At 42.4% G+C, this 14956-nt stretch overlaps 1 protein-coding gene across 1 annotated transcript; it reads right to left on the bottom strand.

Annotated features, from left to right (window-relative positions):
* Positions 1–471: 471 nt before the first annotated feature.
* Positions 472–819, bottom strand: LOC307095444 (histone H2A-Bbd type 2/3-like; the record flags this gene model as incomplete). The annotated part of the gene is made up of 1 exon (XM_079764639.1): positions 472–819. One exon carries the CDS (start codon positions 817–819, stop codon positions 472–474), a length of 348 nt encoding a protein of 115 aa, XP_079620765.1.
* Positions 820–14956: the final 14137 nt, after the last annotated feature.

The raw sequence follows: 14956 nt of genomic DNA, 5'->3' as shown, positions 1-14956 counted from the left end.
CAATCTTCCCGTCAAAGCCACAGCCCCATGGGAGTCGATGCCAACCACTCCGCCCATTCTGCACGCGGGTTGGCATTGCACCTTCACCCCATCACGACGCCTGAGTCATGGTCTTGCACTCCACCCCAGTGAACACCAGCCTCCTGGGACGTTGTCAGGCTCTGACTTGCTCAGAGGCGATGGGGGAGTCTTGCATACCCCAGCCCACCCCCACCCCAGCCGGCCTCCCCCGCCCTGGGCCACCCGGGCACTGTCACCATGAGGGGCTGCTCCTCTTGTCATCCCCAACTCCACCCCCGCTCCAGGACACACCACCACCAGCCCCCTCCCTCCAGCCACCCCCCCCCCAAAGTGACTGAAGCAGGCACATGGGTTTCCGTCAACACTTTATTTTCAATAACTCTGCCCAAGGCGCCAGGCCGCCTGGGCTGGGAGGGGTGGAGGCCCGGGACCCCGGGTCATGTTGGGAAGCTACTGCCTGCCCGGGGCAGCTAGGGATATGGTGGTGTTCTCGAAGAAGCCGCTGAGCAGGGCGTTGTTGTGGATCGCCATGTCCAGCAGCTCGGGGGTGATGCGCCTGCAGCCGATTTTCTGGGCCTCGTTGCCCGCCAGCTCCAGGACGGTGGCCGTCAGGTACTGGATGATGGCCGCCAGGTACACGGGGGCGTTGGGGCTGAGACGCTGGGTGTAGTGGCCGTCCAGCAGGAGGCGCTCCAGGTGGCTCACAGAGAAGGTCAAGTCTGCTCTGGTGGTGCGGCTGCGGTTGCGGGTCCGCCTCTGGTGATCAGAAGACCCTCCACGGCTCCTTTGCCCAGACATGATGGGCGCTGGATGGCGCTGTCTCCGACCCGCCTAGATCTGCAGTGTGCTGTGCGGTGCGGTTCAGTGCGGTGCGGTTCAGTGCGGTGCGGTTCAGTGCGGTCAGGTAGGTGCCCGTTGGTCTCAACCGCTCAAAACGGCCGGTACGGAGGCTCCTGCGTTGTATCCTAGCGACCCCTGTCTGGCCCCTCATTGGTCCAGGTACAGGCCCTATAACCTATAAGTTCCATGAGGTCACTGCTTTCCCATTGGCCCTGGTGGGCCTGGGCCTGGGCCTGGGCCTGCAAAGAAGGGATGCTAGCAGCTCCCTATGCACCCTTGACCATGGGACCTTCTCTTTGAGGGAACTCTGTCTACTGGACAGGAATCTTGTACAGAAAAAAAACAATGCAGTGGCACCAGGCATAACTGGTGGTGTTGGACAGCCAACACAACTATCTACTTCCAAAACGTTGGAACCTCCCCCAAAAGAAACCCCTGTACCCAGTCAGGCAGTCACTTCCCACTGCCTTCTTCCTCCCCTAGACCCCGGGCAACCATGAACCTGCTTCCTGTCCATAGAGGCTCGCCTATTCTGGAAATTTCTAGAGATGTAATCATAGAATAAACAGGTGGCTTTTGTGTCTGCCTACTTTCACTTAACATAATGGTCTCATTATGGTTCACCCAGGTGGTAGCATGGATCTGCACTTCATTCCCTTTTCATGGCTGAATAATATTCCATTGTATGGGTGGACTACATGTTGTGCATCGGTTCCTCAGGTGATGGGTGCTTGGGTAATTTCCACCTCCTGGCAGTTGTGAATAGCACAGCGGTGAACATTCCTGCACAGGGTTCTGTTTGAACACCTGTTTTCAGTTCTTCTGGGTGTGTATCTAGGAGTGGAGTTGCCAGGCCATATGGTAATTCTATGTTTAACTTACTGAGGAACCGCCCCACTGATTTGCATAGTGATGGTTCCATTGTACACTCCCGACAACAGTGTCTGAGGGCCCCAATTTCTCCATATCCTCATCAAAACTTATTTTCCTCTTGTTTTGCTTCTAATCGCCATCCCAGTGGGTGCGAAGTGGTATCTCATGGTGTTGATTTGCATTTCCCTAATGGCTAGTGATGTTGAGCACCCTTTCCCATTCATACATCTGCTTCCTGCAAAGCAGGTGTACTTTCAACTCCTTTGCCCATTTCCCACAACTGGGCTGCTTGTCTTTCTGTTGCTGAGTTTTAAGATTCTTGATGCGTTCTGGAAAGTAGGCCCTTATCAGATATATGATTTGCAAATGTCTCTCCCATTCTGGAAGTTGTCCTTTCACTTTCTACATAGAGTCCTTTGATGCACAAACGCTTTGCATTTGGATGTCATACAATTTATCTGTTTTATAGTGCAGGAGGGGGGTTGAAAATTCTTCTAGTTCTTAAACAGTTTTCACCCTCATTGTTTTGGTGCCCACCCCCTTCACCTCTACTTTCAGAGTTACCCTTTGCAGCCTTTGAAGATTCTTCGGGGGGGGGGGGGGGGGGGCAGAGGAACAGTAGTAAATCAGGATGGTTTGGGGCTTTTCCTACTTAGGGCTTAGGATTCCCAGTTTGTGGCCTTCTGGGGTCTGCTCAGTTAATTACTACTCCTCTATCTCCTTTCCTGCTTTTTCAATCTTGTCAAATATAATTTTCTAGTAATTTCAGTAGATTTAGGGGACTTGATCAAGTTATATGTGGACGTATGTGTTCCACCTCAACTATACCTCATGGTGGGCATGGAGGTCTGCTTGCCTGCCTCATTCACCTTGTGCACTTTTTTTTTAATCAAGCCACTCTCCCTAAGATACTCCAGACTCAGATGGTCTCATTGGGCTCTTTGATCCATTCTGTGACTTTTTTGCCCTTTCAGCTCTCAGCCCCAAGACCATGTACTCCAAACCAACTTCCTAACCATAAACTCTCAGGCCATGCTTGAAGTTCAGATGCCTTGCCAATATGTCTCCACTGCATAACCTGTCTACTCAGCGTTTCCACACACTTTTCCAATTCTGACCCTCATAACTTTACTCTTTCTACGTTAAATATAATGCTGACTCCTATCAGACAGAGGCTAGCCCTGGTCCGTCCTATTCGTTCAAATAATGATATTGGTGACAGTGATAACTACTAAGTGCTGAATGTTTATGTGATGCTCACTGTGGTAGACGTTTTATACACATGACCTTGTTTCATTCTTCATCACAGCTTTATCTGATAGATGGCATTTATTAGACCCATTTTGTAGATGAAGAATCAGAGGCTCAACGAGGGAGAGTGGTTTCCCAAAATTCACCAGGCTGGTAAGAAACAGAGATGGAATTAAAACCAAGATCAGGCCAAGCCCATGCTCTTCTTAGGACACTATCCTGCTTCAGTCAAGGCATCAGAGAGGGAGCTGGTAAGCAGAAGGTGAGAAGATACTTAGTGCCTGAACTGGAAAAATGGCCACCATCGATGGGACAAAATGTAGATCATGAAGAAAGATGGGGCTAACAAAGAAAAACCTTCACTGACTTCACAGGTTTGAATAGCATTGACCCTGTGGTCTTCATTTGTGCACAGGATAAATTACCATGCTTATCTACCCACACAGACAGAAAGTTAGTACACCACTATAAATCAATATGATATTCACCAACATGAGTTAACACATTGCGGGCGGATCCTGAGCATTCTTGTATTTTCATATTACACACTGTTTTATATACATGTTAAAGGCACGTCTTAAAATTAAATACCCATTGCATTTTGAAGTTATTTATTACATGTTCTTACAAGCTAATATCTTTTTTCTTTATTGATGAAGGTATTACATATGTGTCCTTATCCCCCCCATTGCCCCCCTCATCCCCCCCACTCATGCCTCACCCCTTGGTGTCTGTGTCCATTGGTTAGGCTTATATGCATGCATACAAGTCCTTCTGTTGATCTCTCCCCCTTACCTCCACCCTCCCCTACCTTCCCTCTGAGGTTTGATGGTCTGATTTATGCTTCTCAGTCTCTGGATCTGTTTTTGTTCATCAGTTTATGTTGTTCATTATAATCCACAAATGAGTGAGATCATGTGATTACTTATCTTTCTCTGACTGGCTTATTTCGCTTAGCATAATGTTCTCCAGTTCCATCCATGCTGTTGCAAATGGTAAGAATTCCTTCTTTTTACCGCAGCGTAGTATTCCATTGTGTAGATGTACCATAGTTTTCTAATCCACTCATCTGCTGATGGGCACTTAGGCTGTTTCCAGATCTTAGCTATGGTAAATTGTGCTGCTATGAACATAGGGGTGCATATATCCTTTCTGATTCGTGTTTCTAGTTTCTTGGGATATATTCCTAGAAGTGGAATCACTGGGTCAAATGGGAGTTCCATTTTCAGTTTTTTTGAGTAAACGCCATACTGTTCTCGACAGTGGCTGCACCAGTCTGCATTCCCACCAGCAGTGCACGAGGGTTCCTTTTTCTCCGCATCCTCGCCAGCATTTGTTGTTTATTGATTTGTTGATGATAGCCACTCTGACAGGTGTGAGACGGTACCACATTGTCGTTTTGATTTGTATCTCTCGGATGATTAGTGACTTTGAGCATGTTTTCATATGTCTCTTGGCCTTCCTTATGTCTTCTTTGGAAAAGTAACTATTTAGGTCTATTGTCTATTTTTTGATTGGGTTGTTTATCTTCCTTTTGTTAAGTTGAATGAGTTCCTTATAAATGTTGGAGATTAAACCCTTATCGGAGATAACATTTGCAAATATGTTCTCCCATGAAGTGGGCTTTCTTGTTGTTCTGTTGATGGTTTCTTTTGCTGTGTAAAAGCTTTTTATTTTGATGTAGCCCCATTTGTTTATCTTTCTCTTTAGTTTCCATTGCCTTAGGAGTGGTATCAGTGAAGAAATTGCTTCGGCATATGTCTGAGATTTTGCTGCCTTTTGATTCCTCTAGTAATTTTATGGTTTCCTGTCTTATGTTTAAGTCCTTTATCCATTTTGAATTTATTTTTGTGTGTGGTGTAAGTTGGTGGTCTAGTTTAATTTTTTTGCATGTATCTGTCCAACTTTCCCAGCACCATTTATTGGAGATACTGTCTTGACTCCATTGTATGCCTCCTTTGTCAAATATTAATTGAGCATAGTGGTTTGGGTCGATTTCTGGGTTCTCTATTCTATTCTATTGATGTGAAATATGCCATTGGTATTTTAATGGGGAGTGCATTGAATCTATAGATTGCTTTGGGTAGTATGAATATTTTAATAATGTTGATTCTACCAATCCATGAACACGTTATGTTCTTCCATCTGTTTATTCCTTCCTCTATCTCTTTTTTCAGTGTCCTGTAGTTTTCCGAGTACAGGTCTTTTACCTCCTTAGTTAAGTTTATTCCTAGGTATCTTAGTTTTTTTGGTGTGATGGTAAATGGGATTGCTTTTTTAGTCTCTCTTTCTGTAAGTTCACTATTGGTGTCTAGAAATGCCATAGATTTCTTGGTGTTTTGTATCCTCCTACATTGCCGAATCCATTAAGTCTAATAATTTTTTAAATCTTTAGGGTTTTCTATGTACAGTATCATGTCATCTGCGAATAAGGACAGTTTTACTTCTTCTTTTCCAATTTGGATACCTTTTATTTCTTCTTCTTGACTGATTGCAATGGCTAGTACATCCAGTACTATGTCAAACAGGAGTGGTGAGATTGGGCATCTCTGTCTTGCTCCTGTTCTTAGGGGAAATGGTTTTAGTTTTTACCCATTGAGTATGATGTTGGCTGTGGGTTTGTCATATATGGCTTTTATTATGTTGGGGTATGATCCTTCGAATCCCACTTGCTGAGAGTTTTTATCAAGAAAGAGTATTGGATTTTGTCAAATGCTTTTTCTGCATCAATTGATATTACTATGTGATTTTTATCTCTCAATTTATTTATGTGATGTATCATGTTTATTGATTTGTGGATATTATACCATGCTTGCATCCCCGGGATAAATCCTACTTGGTCATGGTGTATGATCTTTCTGATGTACTGCTAGATATGATTTGCTAGAATTTTGTTGAGGATTTTGGCACCTATGTTCATGAGGGACATTGGCCTGTAATTCTCTTTCATTGTGTTGTCTTTATCTGGTTTGGGTATTAGGGTAATGCTGGCTTCATAGAATGAGCTTGGAAGTGTTCTTTCCTCTTGAATTTTTTGGAATAGTTTGAGGAGGACAGGTTTTAGTTGTTCCTTGAATGTTTGGTAAAACTCCCCTGTGAAGCTGTCTGGCCCCAGGCTTTTGTTTGCTGGAAGCTTTTTGATGACTGCTTCAATTTCTTCCATAGTTATCAGCCTATTGAGATTTTTAGATTCTTCCTGATTGAGTTTTGGAAGGTTGTATTTTTCTAGGAATATGTCAATTTCCTCTAGGTTGTCTAGTTTGTTGGAATAGAGTTGTTCATGGTATTTTTTAACAATCCTTTGTATTTCTGTGGGGTCTGTTTTTATTTTGCCTCTTTCATTTCTGATTTTGTTTATTTGGGTCCTCTCTCTTTGCTTCTTGGTGAGCCTGGCTAGAGGTTCATCAATCTTGTTTATCCTTTTAAAGAACCAGCTCTTGGTTTCATTGATCTTTTGTATTGTTTTTTTTTTTTTTTGGTCTCTATGTCATTTATTTCTGCTCTCATCTTTATTATCTCCTTCCTTTTGTTCACTCTGAGCTTTTCTTGTTGCTCTCTTTCTAATTCTTTAAGTTGTAGAGTTAGATGATTTACTACCATTTTTTCTTTTCTTTTTTGAGGTAGGCCTGTAGAACTATAAACTTCCCTCTCAGGACTGCTTTAATTGTATCCCATAGATTTTGGATTATTGTGTTTTTATTGTCATTAGTTTCCAGGATGGTTTTAATTTCTTCTTTGATCTCTTTGGTAACCCAATCATTGTTTAACAGCATGCTATTCAGCTTCCAAGTGTTTGGATTTTTTGGATTGTTTTTATTGTAGTTTATTTCTAGTATTCTGCCATTGTGGTCTGAGAAGATGCTTTATATGATTTCAATCTTCTTGAATTTGGGGAGACTTTGCTTGTGACCCAATATATGGTCTATTTTTGAAAATGACCCATGTGCACTTGAGAAGAACGTATATTCCGTGGCTTTGGGGTGAGATGTTCTGAAGATGTCAATTAAGTCCATCTGATCTAGTGAGTCATTTAGGATTGCTGTTTCTTTGCTGATTTTTTGTCTAGAGGATTTATCCAGTGATGTCAGTAGTGTATTAAATTCCCCTACTATGATTGTATTGTTGTCAGTCTCTCTCTTGATATCTTCCAGGAGTTTTTTTATGTATTTGGGTGCTCTTGCATATATGTTTATCAGGGTTATATCCTCCTGCTGTATCGATCCATCTGGTATTATGAAGTGGCCTTCTTTATCTCTTGTTATGGCCTTCACTTTGAGGTCTATTTTGTCAGATATAAGTATTGCTACCCCAGCTTTTTTTTCATTTCCATTTGCCTGAAAGATATTTTTCCATCCCTTCACTTTCAGTCTGTGTGAGTCCCTTGTTCTGAGGTGGGTCTCTTGTAGACAGCATATATATGGGTCATGTTTTTTTATCCATTCAGCCACTCAATATCTTTTGATTGGAGCATTTAGTCCATTTATAAATGTACCATTGATAGGTACTTGTTTGTAGCCATTTTTATTTTTTGTGCCTGTGCTCCTTCATCCCTTTTTATTTCTTATTTTTACACCAGTCCCTTTAGCATTTCTTGCATTGCTGGCTTGGTTAGTGATAAACTCCCTTAGCCTTTTTTTTGTCTGTGAAGCTCCTTATTTCCCTTTCAATTTTGAATGACAACCTTGCTGGATAGAGTATTCTTGGATTCAGTCCTTTGCTTTGCATCACTTTGTAAATTTCCTTCCATTCTTTTCTGGCCTGATGTGTTTCTGTTGAGAAATCATTTTATAATCTAATGGGAGATCCCTTGTACGTAACTTTTTGTCTCTCTCTTGCAGTCAGCCTTTAATATTCTTTGTCCTGAACATTTGCCATCTTAATTATGATGTGTCTTGGTGTGTGTTTTTTCAGGTTCATCTTGTTTGGGACTCTCTGTGCTTGTGGGACTTTGTTCTTCCCCACCTCAGGGAAGTTTTATGACATTATTTCTTCAAATAGGTTTTCTAACCCTTGTTCCTCTTCCTGTTGTTCTGGCACCCCTATTATTTGTATGTTGCTTCATTTCATGTTGTCCCATAGCTCCCTTAGGCTCTCTTCTTGTCTTTTGATTTTTTTCTCCAATTGCAGTTCAGTTTGGGTGTGTTTTCCTTCCCTATCTTCTAATTCGCTAATTCAGTCCTCCGCTTCTCCTAGTCTACTGTTGAAACTTTCCATGGTGTTTTCTATTGCAGCTATACCACTCTTCATTTCTTCTTGATTCTTACATAAGTTGTTGATTTTTTTTCATTCATTTCTTCTTGATTCTTATATAAGGTCTTGATTTTTTCTTCCATCCAGTTTATGAACTCTATGACCCTTATTCTGAATTCTTTTTCTGACATATTGCATGCCTCTGTTTCACTTAGCTGCTTTTCTGGCAATTCCTCCTTTTCTTTCCTTTGGGGGTTTCTTTGTCTACCCATTTTTGATCTCACTGATGGATCTAGATGTTGAGTCATGCAGTGGCTGCTCCTTGGGTGGCTGTGGCTCATCGGGCTGGGGTTGCTCCCTGGGCAGTCGCGGCAGTGGCTGCACCTCAGTTGGCAGCGGCTCATCTGGTGGGTGCTGTATGCAGCAGTGGTGGCTCCTCTGGCTAGTGGGGGGAGGCTGCTCACACAGCTGCTGCTCCTCAGACAGGGGCAGGCTGCATGCAGCTGCTGCTCCTCGGACAGTGGTGGACTGCTCACATGGATAATGCTCCTTGGATGGGGGCTGGCTGCGTGTGGCTGCTGCTCTTCATATGGGGCGGGCTGCTTGTGATGCCGCTGCTCCTTGGACAGGGGCAGGTTGCTTGCAGGGCTGCTGCCCCTAGTATGGAGGCAGGCTGCTCGCGTGGCTGCTGCTCCTCAGACGGGGGTAGGCCTCTCACCTGGTTGCTGCTCATTGGACAGGTGCAGGCTGTGCAGGGATGCCACTCCTCAGACGTGGGTGGTCTGCTCATGTGGCTGCTGCTCCTTGGACCGGGGCAGGCTTCTCAGGCAGCTTCTGTTCCTCGAATGGGGGTAGGCTGCTCGCGGAGCTGCTGCTCCGTGTACAGGGGCAGGCTACTCACACAGCTGTTGCTCCTCGGATGGGTGCAGGGTGCAGTCTGCGCGCAGCTGCTGCTGCTCAGATGGGGGCGGGCTGTGTGGGGCTGCCGCTCCTCAGTCGTGTACAGGCTGCTCTGTGGCTTCTGCTCCTCAGACGGGGGCGGGCTGCTCGTGTGTTTGCTGTTCCTTGGACGGGGTGCGGGCCATTTACACAGCTGCTGCTCCTTGGACAGGGGCAGGCCATGTGAGCCTGCTGCTCTTCAGCCTGGGGCGGGCTGCTCACAGGGCTGCTGCTCCTCGGATAGGAGCAGGCTGCCCACGTTTCTGCTGCTCACGTGGTCGCAGTGCCCTGGGCTTTCTCCAGGGGTCCTCTGCCCTGCCTGGCTGAAAATTGTCTCACCAGCTGAGTCTCCTTTGCCAATTCAAGGTGGATGTTGTTTGTTTCAGCTGCTCATTCTATCTGCTCCCGGACAAGGCTCAGGACACATCCATCTATTCTACCGCCATTTTTTCCTCTCCAATGAGCAGAAATATTTAAGACTGGCTTTCCATGAAAGAATTTCCATGTGTGAGAATAAGGAGAAGGGTTGGGAGAATCCCAGTAGCTCTCTTAGCTTTCTGCTCCTGGTTTTCAAGATTTTATTTCTGGGGCAGTGGGACAGGGAGTGGCCAGAGACACCCACCATAGCCCTGTGTCCCGCAGTGCACCTCGCCAATATATTTTTAAAGTATGATACTTTGTAAAAAGTTTTTTGTACTTGTTCAATAGAAACTTATCTGGCCACTGGGTAAAGCTAGCAATAAAACTACTGGTGCACAATGTGTTAAGATGATTTATCACAATCATAAAAGATGCCTGATTATTTTTGTCCAGAAAGAAAGCTTGAATTCTATTAATCAAGCTAAGACTTTATACTGCTTCCTAGCCTGGCACAAAAATGAAGTCATAACAATAAGCCTGAATCATCAAGAAAGCATGCAGTCATATTTTGCAAACCAAATTTAGGGAATTATGGCCCTAGCCAGTTTGTCTCAGTGGGTAGAGTATTGGCCTGTGGACTGAAGAGTCCTGGGTTCGATTCCAGTCAAAGGCACATGCTCAGGTTGCAGGTTCAATCCCCAGTGGAGGGCGTACGGAGGCAGCCAATCAATGATTCTCTCATCATTTATGTTTCTATCCCTCTATCCCTCTCCCTTCCTCTCTGAAATCAATAAAAAAATATATTTAAAAAAAACAAATTTACAGGATTAGGGAAGAGTAAAATCCACATGGGAAAGATTTACATTGATTGACCTCCCATTCGAGATGGTACAGTGAGTTCATACTATGGAAAGCCTGCCACTCCAAACACATGGCAATGATGGAAAAAATATTAACAGGTAAAATAAAAAATGAACGGCCAAGACAAAAAAAAAATTGTCTGTGTTGAATTGGCAGGCTTTGTAGACTGGAATCAAATACTGATAGCAAGAAGATGAGCTCCTGCGGAGTATAACATTCCAAAATTACTCTGAGTAACATGAATCACAAAATCCAGGCTTATTGCTTCAAGCCAAAGACTAGAATCAAACTATCCAAAACCCCACTAACTCCTGAATGCATATCTGACAGAAAAAGAACTACTACCAAGTCTATCAGGGTCATTGACTCTTGTGAGTTGCAGGCCTACAGAGATGAAGACAAAGACATTGCCTGACATCACAATTAGGAGCTTAGCTAAGTAACCAGCTGGCTCTGTGAGTGGATCTCCTAAGATGCCCAGGAGCTCTCTGGGGCAGTGATATGTGATATGAACATGTCCTATGAAATGGTTTTAATCCTAACAACTGACTGGTATTTTGCAAGAGTGCAGTAAGAAAGAAAGGGTGCTAAATAGAATGATTTCCTTTTATCACAAAACTTCTACCTTTGCAACAAGTAAAATTAGAGAAATTGCAAAACACTTTTTAGAAAGTGAGGGGGTTTTGTTGATGTTTGCAAACTATTTATAAAACTAATCTAGCTATTCTCATGTGTTTTTCATGGAATTTCCATCTAAGCAAGGAGACAATGGAGTCACATTTTTAAATTATTAAACAATTTAACCCATAATTCTATACCAATTGAAAATATCCCTAGAAAAATAAAGAAGAAATACTTATTAGATGAACAAAAACTGAAAGAATTGTCAGCATACCTACCCTGCCAGATATGTTAAAAGAAGTTCTTTCAGAAGAAATACAATAGAGTTTAGAAACTTGGATATAGCTGAAACTGGTTTAGCTCAGTGGATAGAGCATCGGCCTGTGGACTGAAAGGTCCCAGGTTTGATTCCGGTCAAGGGCATGTACCTTGGTTGCGGGCACATCCCCAGTAGGGGGTGTGCAAGAGGCAGCTGATCGATGTTTCTCTCTCATCGATGTTTCTAACTCTCTATTCCTCTCTCTCCCTCTCTGTAAAAAAATCAATAAAATATATTTTTTTAAAAAAAGAAACTTGGATATACACAAAGAAATGAACAACTTTGTATATGATATAAAAGAATGTAAAATACAACTTATTTCTCTCATTTTAAGGGTATTAAAAAATAACTCTTTGTTTAAAGCATTAATGGTAGCAATATATGGGCTGTTTATAACATATGCAAAATGAAATGTAGGAGAACAATGGCACAAAAAAACGGATACAATTCTTACATTACACAAGAAGTGGTATAATATTACTGGAAAATAAACAGACTACTTATTGGAAACTCAAGATAATGACTGAAGTAGTTTAAGAAAAGATGCATAAATTATGTCAATGGAGGAGATAAAATGGAATCATATAAATTGCCCAATTAAAACCAGAGAAGGCAAGAAAAGAGGGAAAATAACACAGCAGACCTACAATAAAAATAAAACAGCTACAAATATGATAGATGTTTATCCAATTATATTAGTAACCTTTAATATGAGTAGACTAAATTCACCAGTAGAAAGAACTTGTCAGATTGCGTTAAAAATTACGACTCGCCAAAACCGGTTTGGCTCAGTGGATAGAGCGTCGGCCTGCGGACTGAAAGGTCCCAGGTTCGATTCCGGTCAAGGGCATGTACCTTGGTTGCGGGCACATCTTCAGTAGGGGGTGTGCAGGAGGCGGCTAATCGATGTTTCTCACCCATCGATGTTTCTCACTCTCTATCCCTCTCCCTTCCTCTCTGTAAAAAATCAATAAAATATATTTTTTAAAAAATTACGACTCAACTATATGGTATCTTCAATAAACCCAACTAGAATATAAACGTGTGTGGATTAAAAGTAAAGAGACGAGAAAGGCATAGCATGCAAATGTTAACAAAAAGAAACCTGGATGGGTGTGACATCAGCATCATGGCAAAGTGTGACATCCTCATAGTATTTCCGCATAAGTCTACAGCTTGTCAGACATCTATAATTCAACAAACGTTTCTCTGTTCAACACACTAGGATCCCTGAGAGATCCACGCATTGGTGCATCTGAAGTTGAGCATACTGGAATGCATGGGAGAAGGATGGAGTTGGGGGGAGGAATAGGGACAATGTCCACAGACATGGTTTCTCAAACACCGTGACTGTTGCCATGATCCCAGTGACCACGGTAGTGTTAGGGGATACCCAACACCACTTCACCATGAAGGGTAAGATGGGCAGCAGCAGAGTCAGTGCCAGAGAATCTGGCTCCCTCCCCCAATGATGGCGGAGCCCCCTAGCAGCAGAAATAAGTCTAAGATTTGCCATGGTGTCAGCAGCCATAAGGAACCAGGCAGCAGCACAGGCTTGCAAACCTGGCTCCTCCCACCTGCCACATCCCCTCACCATGGTGATGATGCTCCAACAACCAGGAGACCCATCGCCCTAATTACCCACAGGTTGACTCCCAGGACCACAGAGAGCACCCCCACCCGGCAGTGGGACATTGGAGGTGCAGGTAAGAGAAAACAAAAACTTGCACTACAGCACCATCTACTGGAAGATGTAGAGAAAGACCTCTAATTTCCAACCTGATGAATTGCTAAAATCATAATGGTACCTAAATAAAAAAGTGTTCACTGCTTCAAATGTGCCAACAGAGAAACAACCCATCAGGCACCGTGAAAAACTAAGGCAACATGGTAACGCAGAAAGAAAATGACAATTCTCCAGAAACCAAACTCAAACACATGGATTGTGATCTAGAGGATTCCAAATAGCAGTCATGAAAAAAACTCAATGAGATCGAAGAAAACTCAGAAAAGCAGTTCAATGGGATTGAGAATAAAAATAATAAACAGAAGGAATATGTTACCAAGAGATTGAAACTCTGAAAAATACCCAAAAATCTTGGAGCTGAAGAACTCAGTAAATAAGATTAAGGATGTATTGGAACTAGAACAGACCATATGAAAGAGAGAATTAGCATGCTGGAAGATAAAAATCTAAAAATGACTCAGGTGGAGGGGAAAGAGAACTAATTTTTAAAAAAATTAATGAACTATACAATAACTAGCTGATTTCTTTAGAAAGGGCAATATAAGGATGATTGGTATCCCAAAAGGAGAAGAGAAGGAGAAGGGAACAGAATCTAGTCAAAGAAATAGTTAATGAGAACTTTCTGAACCTGAGGAAGGAACTGCACATTCAAGTACAAGGAGCTAAAAAAACACCTAATTTTCTCAACACAAAAGACCTTCTCCAAGACACATTCTATTAAAACTGTCAAAAGTTAATGATAAAAAAGAATTATCAAGGCAGTCAGGGAACAAAGACAGTAACACACACACACACACACACACACACACACACACACACACCCATTAGGTAATCATCAGATTTCTCAGCAGAAACCCAATGGACCAGGAGAGAGTTAAATGATACATTCAAAATATTTAAATAGAGGAAATACCAACCAAAATTAATATATACAGCAAAGTTATCCTTTAGATATAAAGGATACATAAAGGCTTTTGCAGACAAGTAGAAGCTGAGGACATTAACCACCACAGGGCCTGCATTATAAGAAATGTTGAAAGGAGCTGTTCTACCTGAAAAAAAAAAAAAAAAAAGCAAGACACACAAAACTTTGAGTAAGATGACAAACAGGCAGGAGCAGAAAAGAATGGCATGTAAACACTTAATTATACAATAAAGGTTAAAGAAAAAATAAAAATACCTATAGCTACTTCAATTTGGTAATGAATGCACAACATAAAAAGGGATAATTTTTTAAAAAAATACATTTTATTTGTTTCAGAGAGGAAGGGAGAGGGAGAGATAGAAACAGCAATGATGAGAGAGAATAATTGACCGACTGCCTCCTTCACGACCCACACTGGGGATGGAGCCTGCAATCTGGGCATGTGCCCTGACCAGGAATCAAACCATGACCTCCTGGTTCATAGGTCAACACTCAACTATTGAGCCACCACAGCTGGGCCAGGGATGATTTTTTTATAATAAAAACATAAAAGGAAAGGGGGAAAGAATGGAAATTAAGTAAGTAAATGAAGATAAGATACTCTCAGGAAAAAAAAGAATTATTTTATCTAAAATTTTTTATTACAAACCTCATGGTAACCACAAAAGCAAAATCCAGATCTGAGACATAAAACATAAAAAAAGAGGAAACAGAGAAAAAGATCATAGAAAACACCAAACACATGGATTAGAGAGAGAAAACTCATAGACACAGACAATAGTGTGGTGATTGCCGGGGGATGGTGGAGGGAGGAGGAGGAGGGTCTAAGGAGGATAAATGGTGATGGAAAGAGACTTACTTGGGGTGGTGAACACACAATACAATGTACAGATGATACATTGTAGAATTGTACACCTGAAACCTGTATAATTTTGTTAACCAGTGTCACCTCAATAAATTCAATAAAAAGGAAAAATAATTTTAAGACACAATGGAGGTACACGGTAAT

Source organism: Cnephaeus nilssonii (assembly GCF_951640355.1).
Source record: "Cnephaeus nilssonii genome assembly, chromosome: X".
Taxonomy (NCBI): Eukaryota; Metazoa; Chordata; class Mammalia; order Chiroptera; family Vespertilionidae; genus Cnephaeus; species Cnephaeus nilssonii.
Note: the sequence above shows the minus strand (reverse complement) of the source record. Positions and strands in the feature narration are given on the sequence as shown.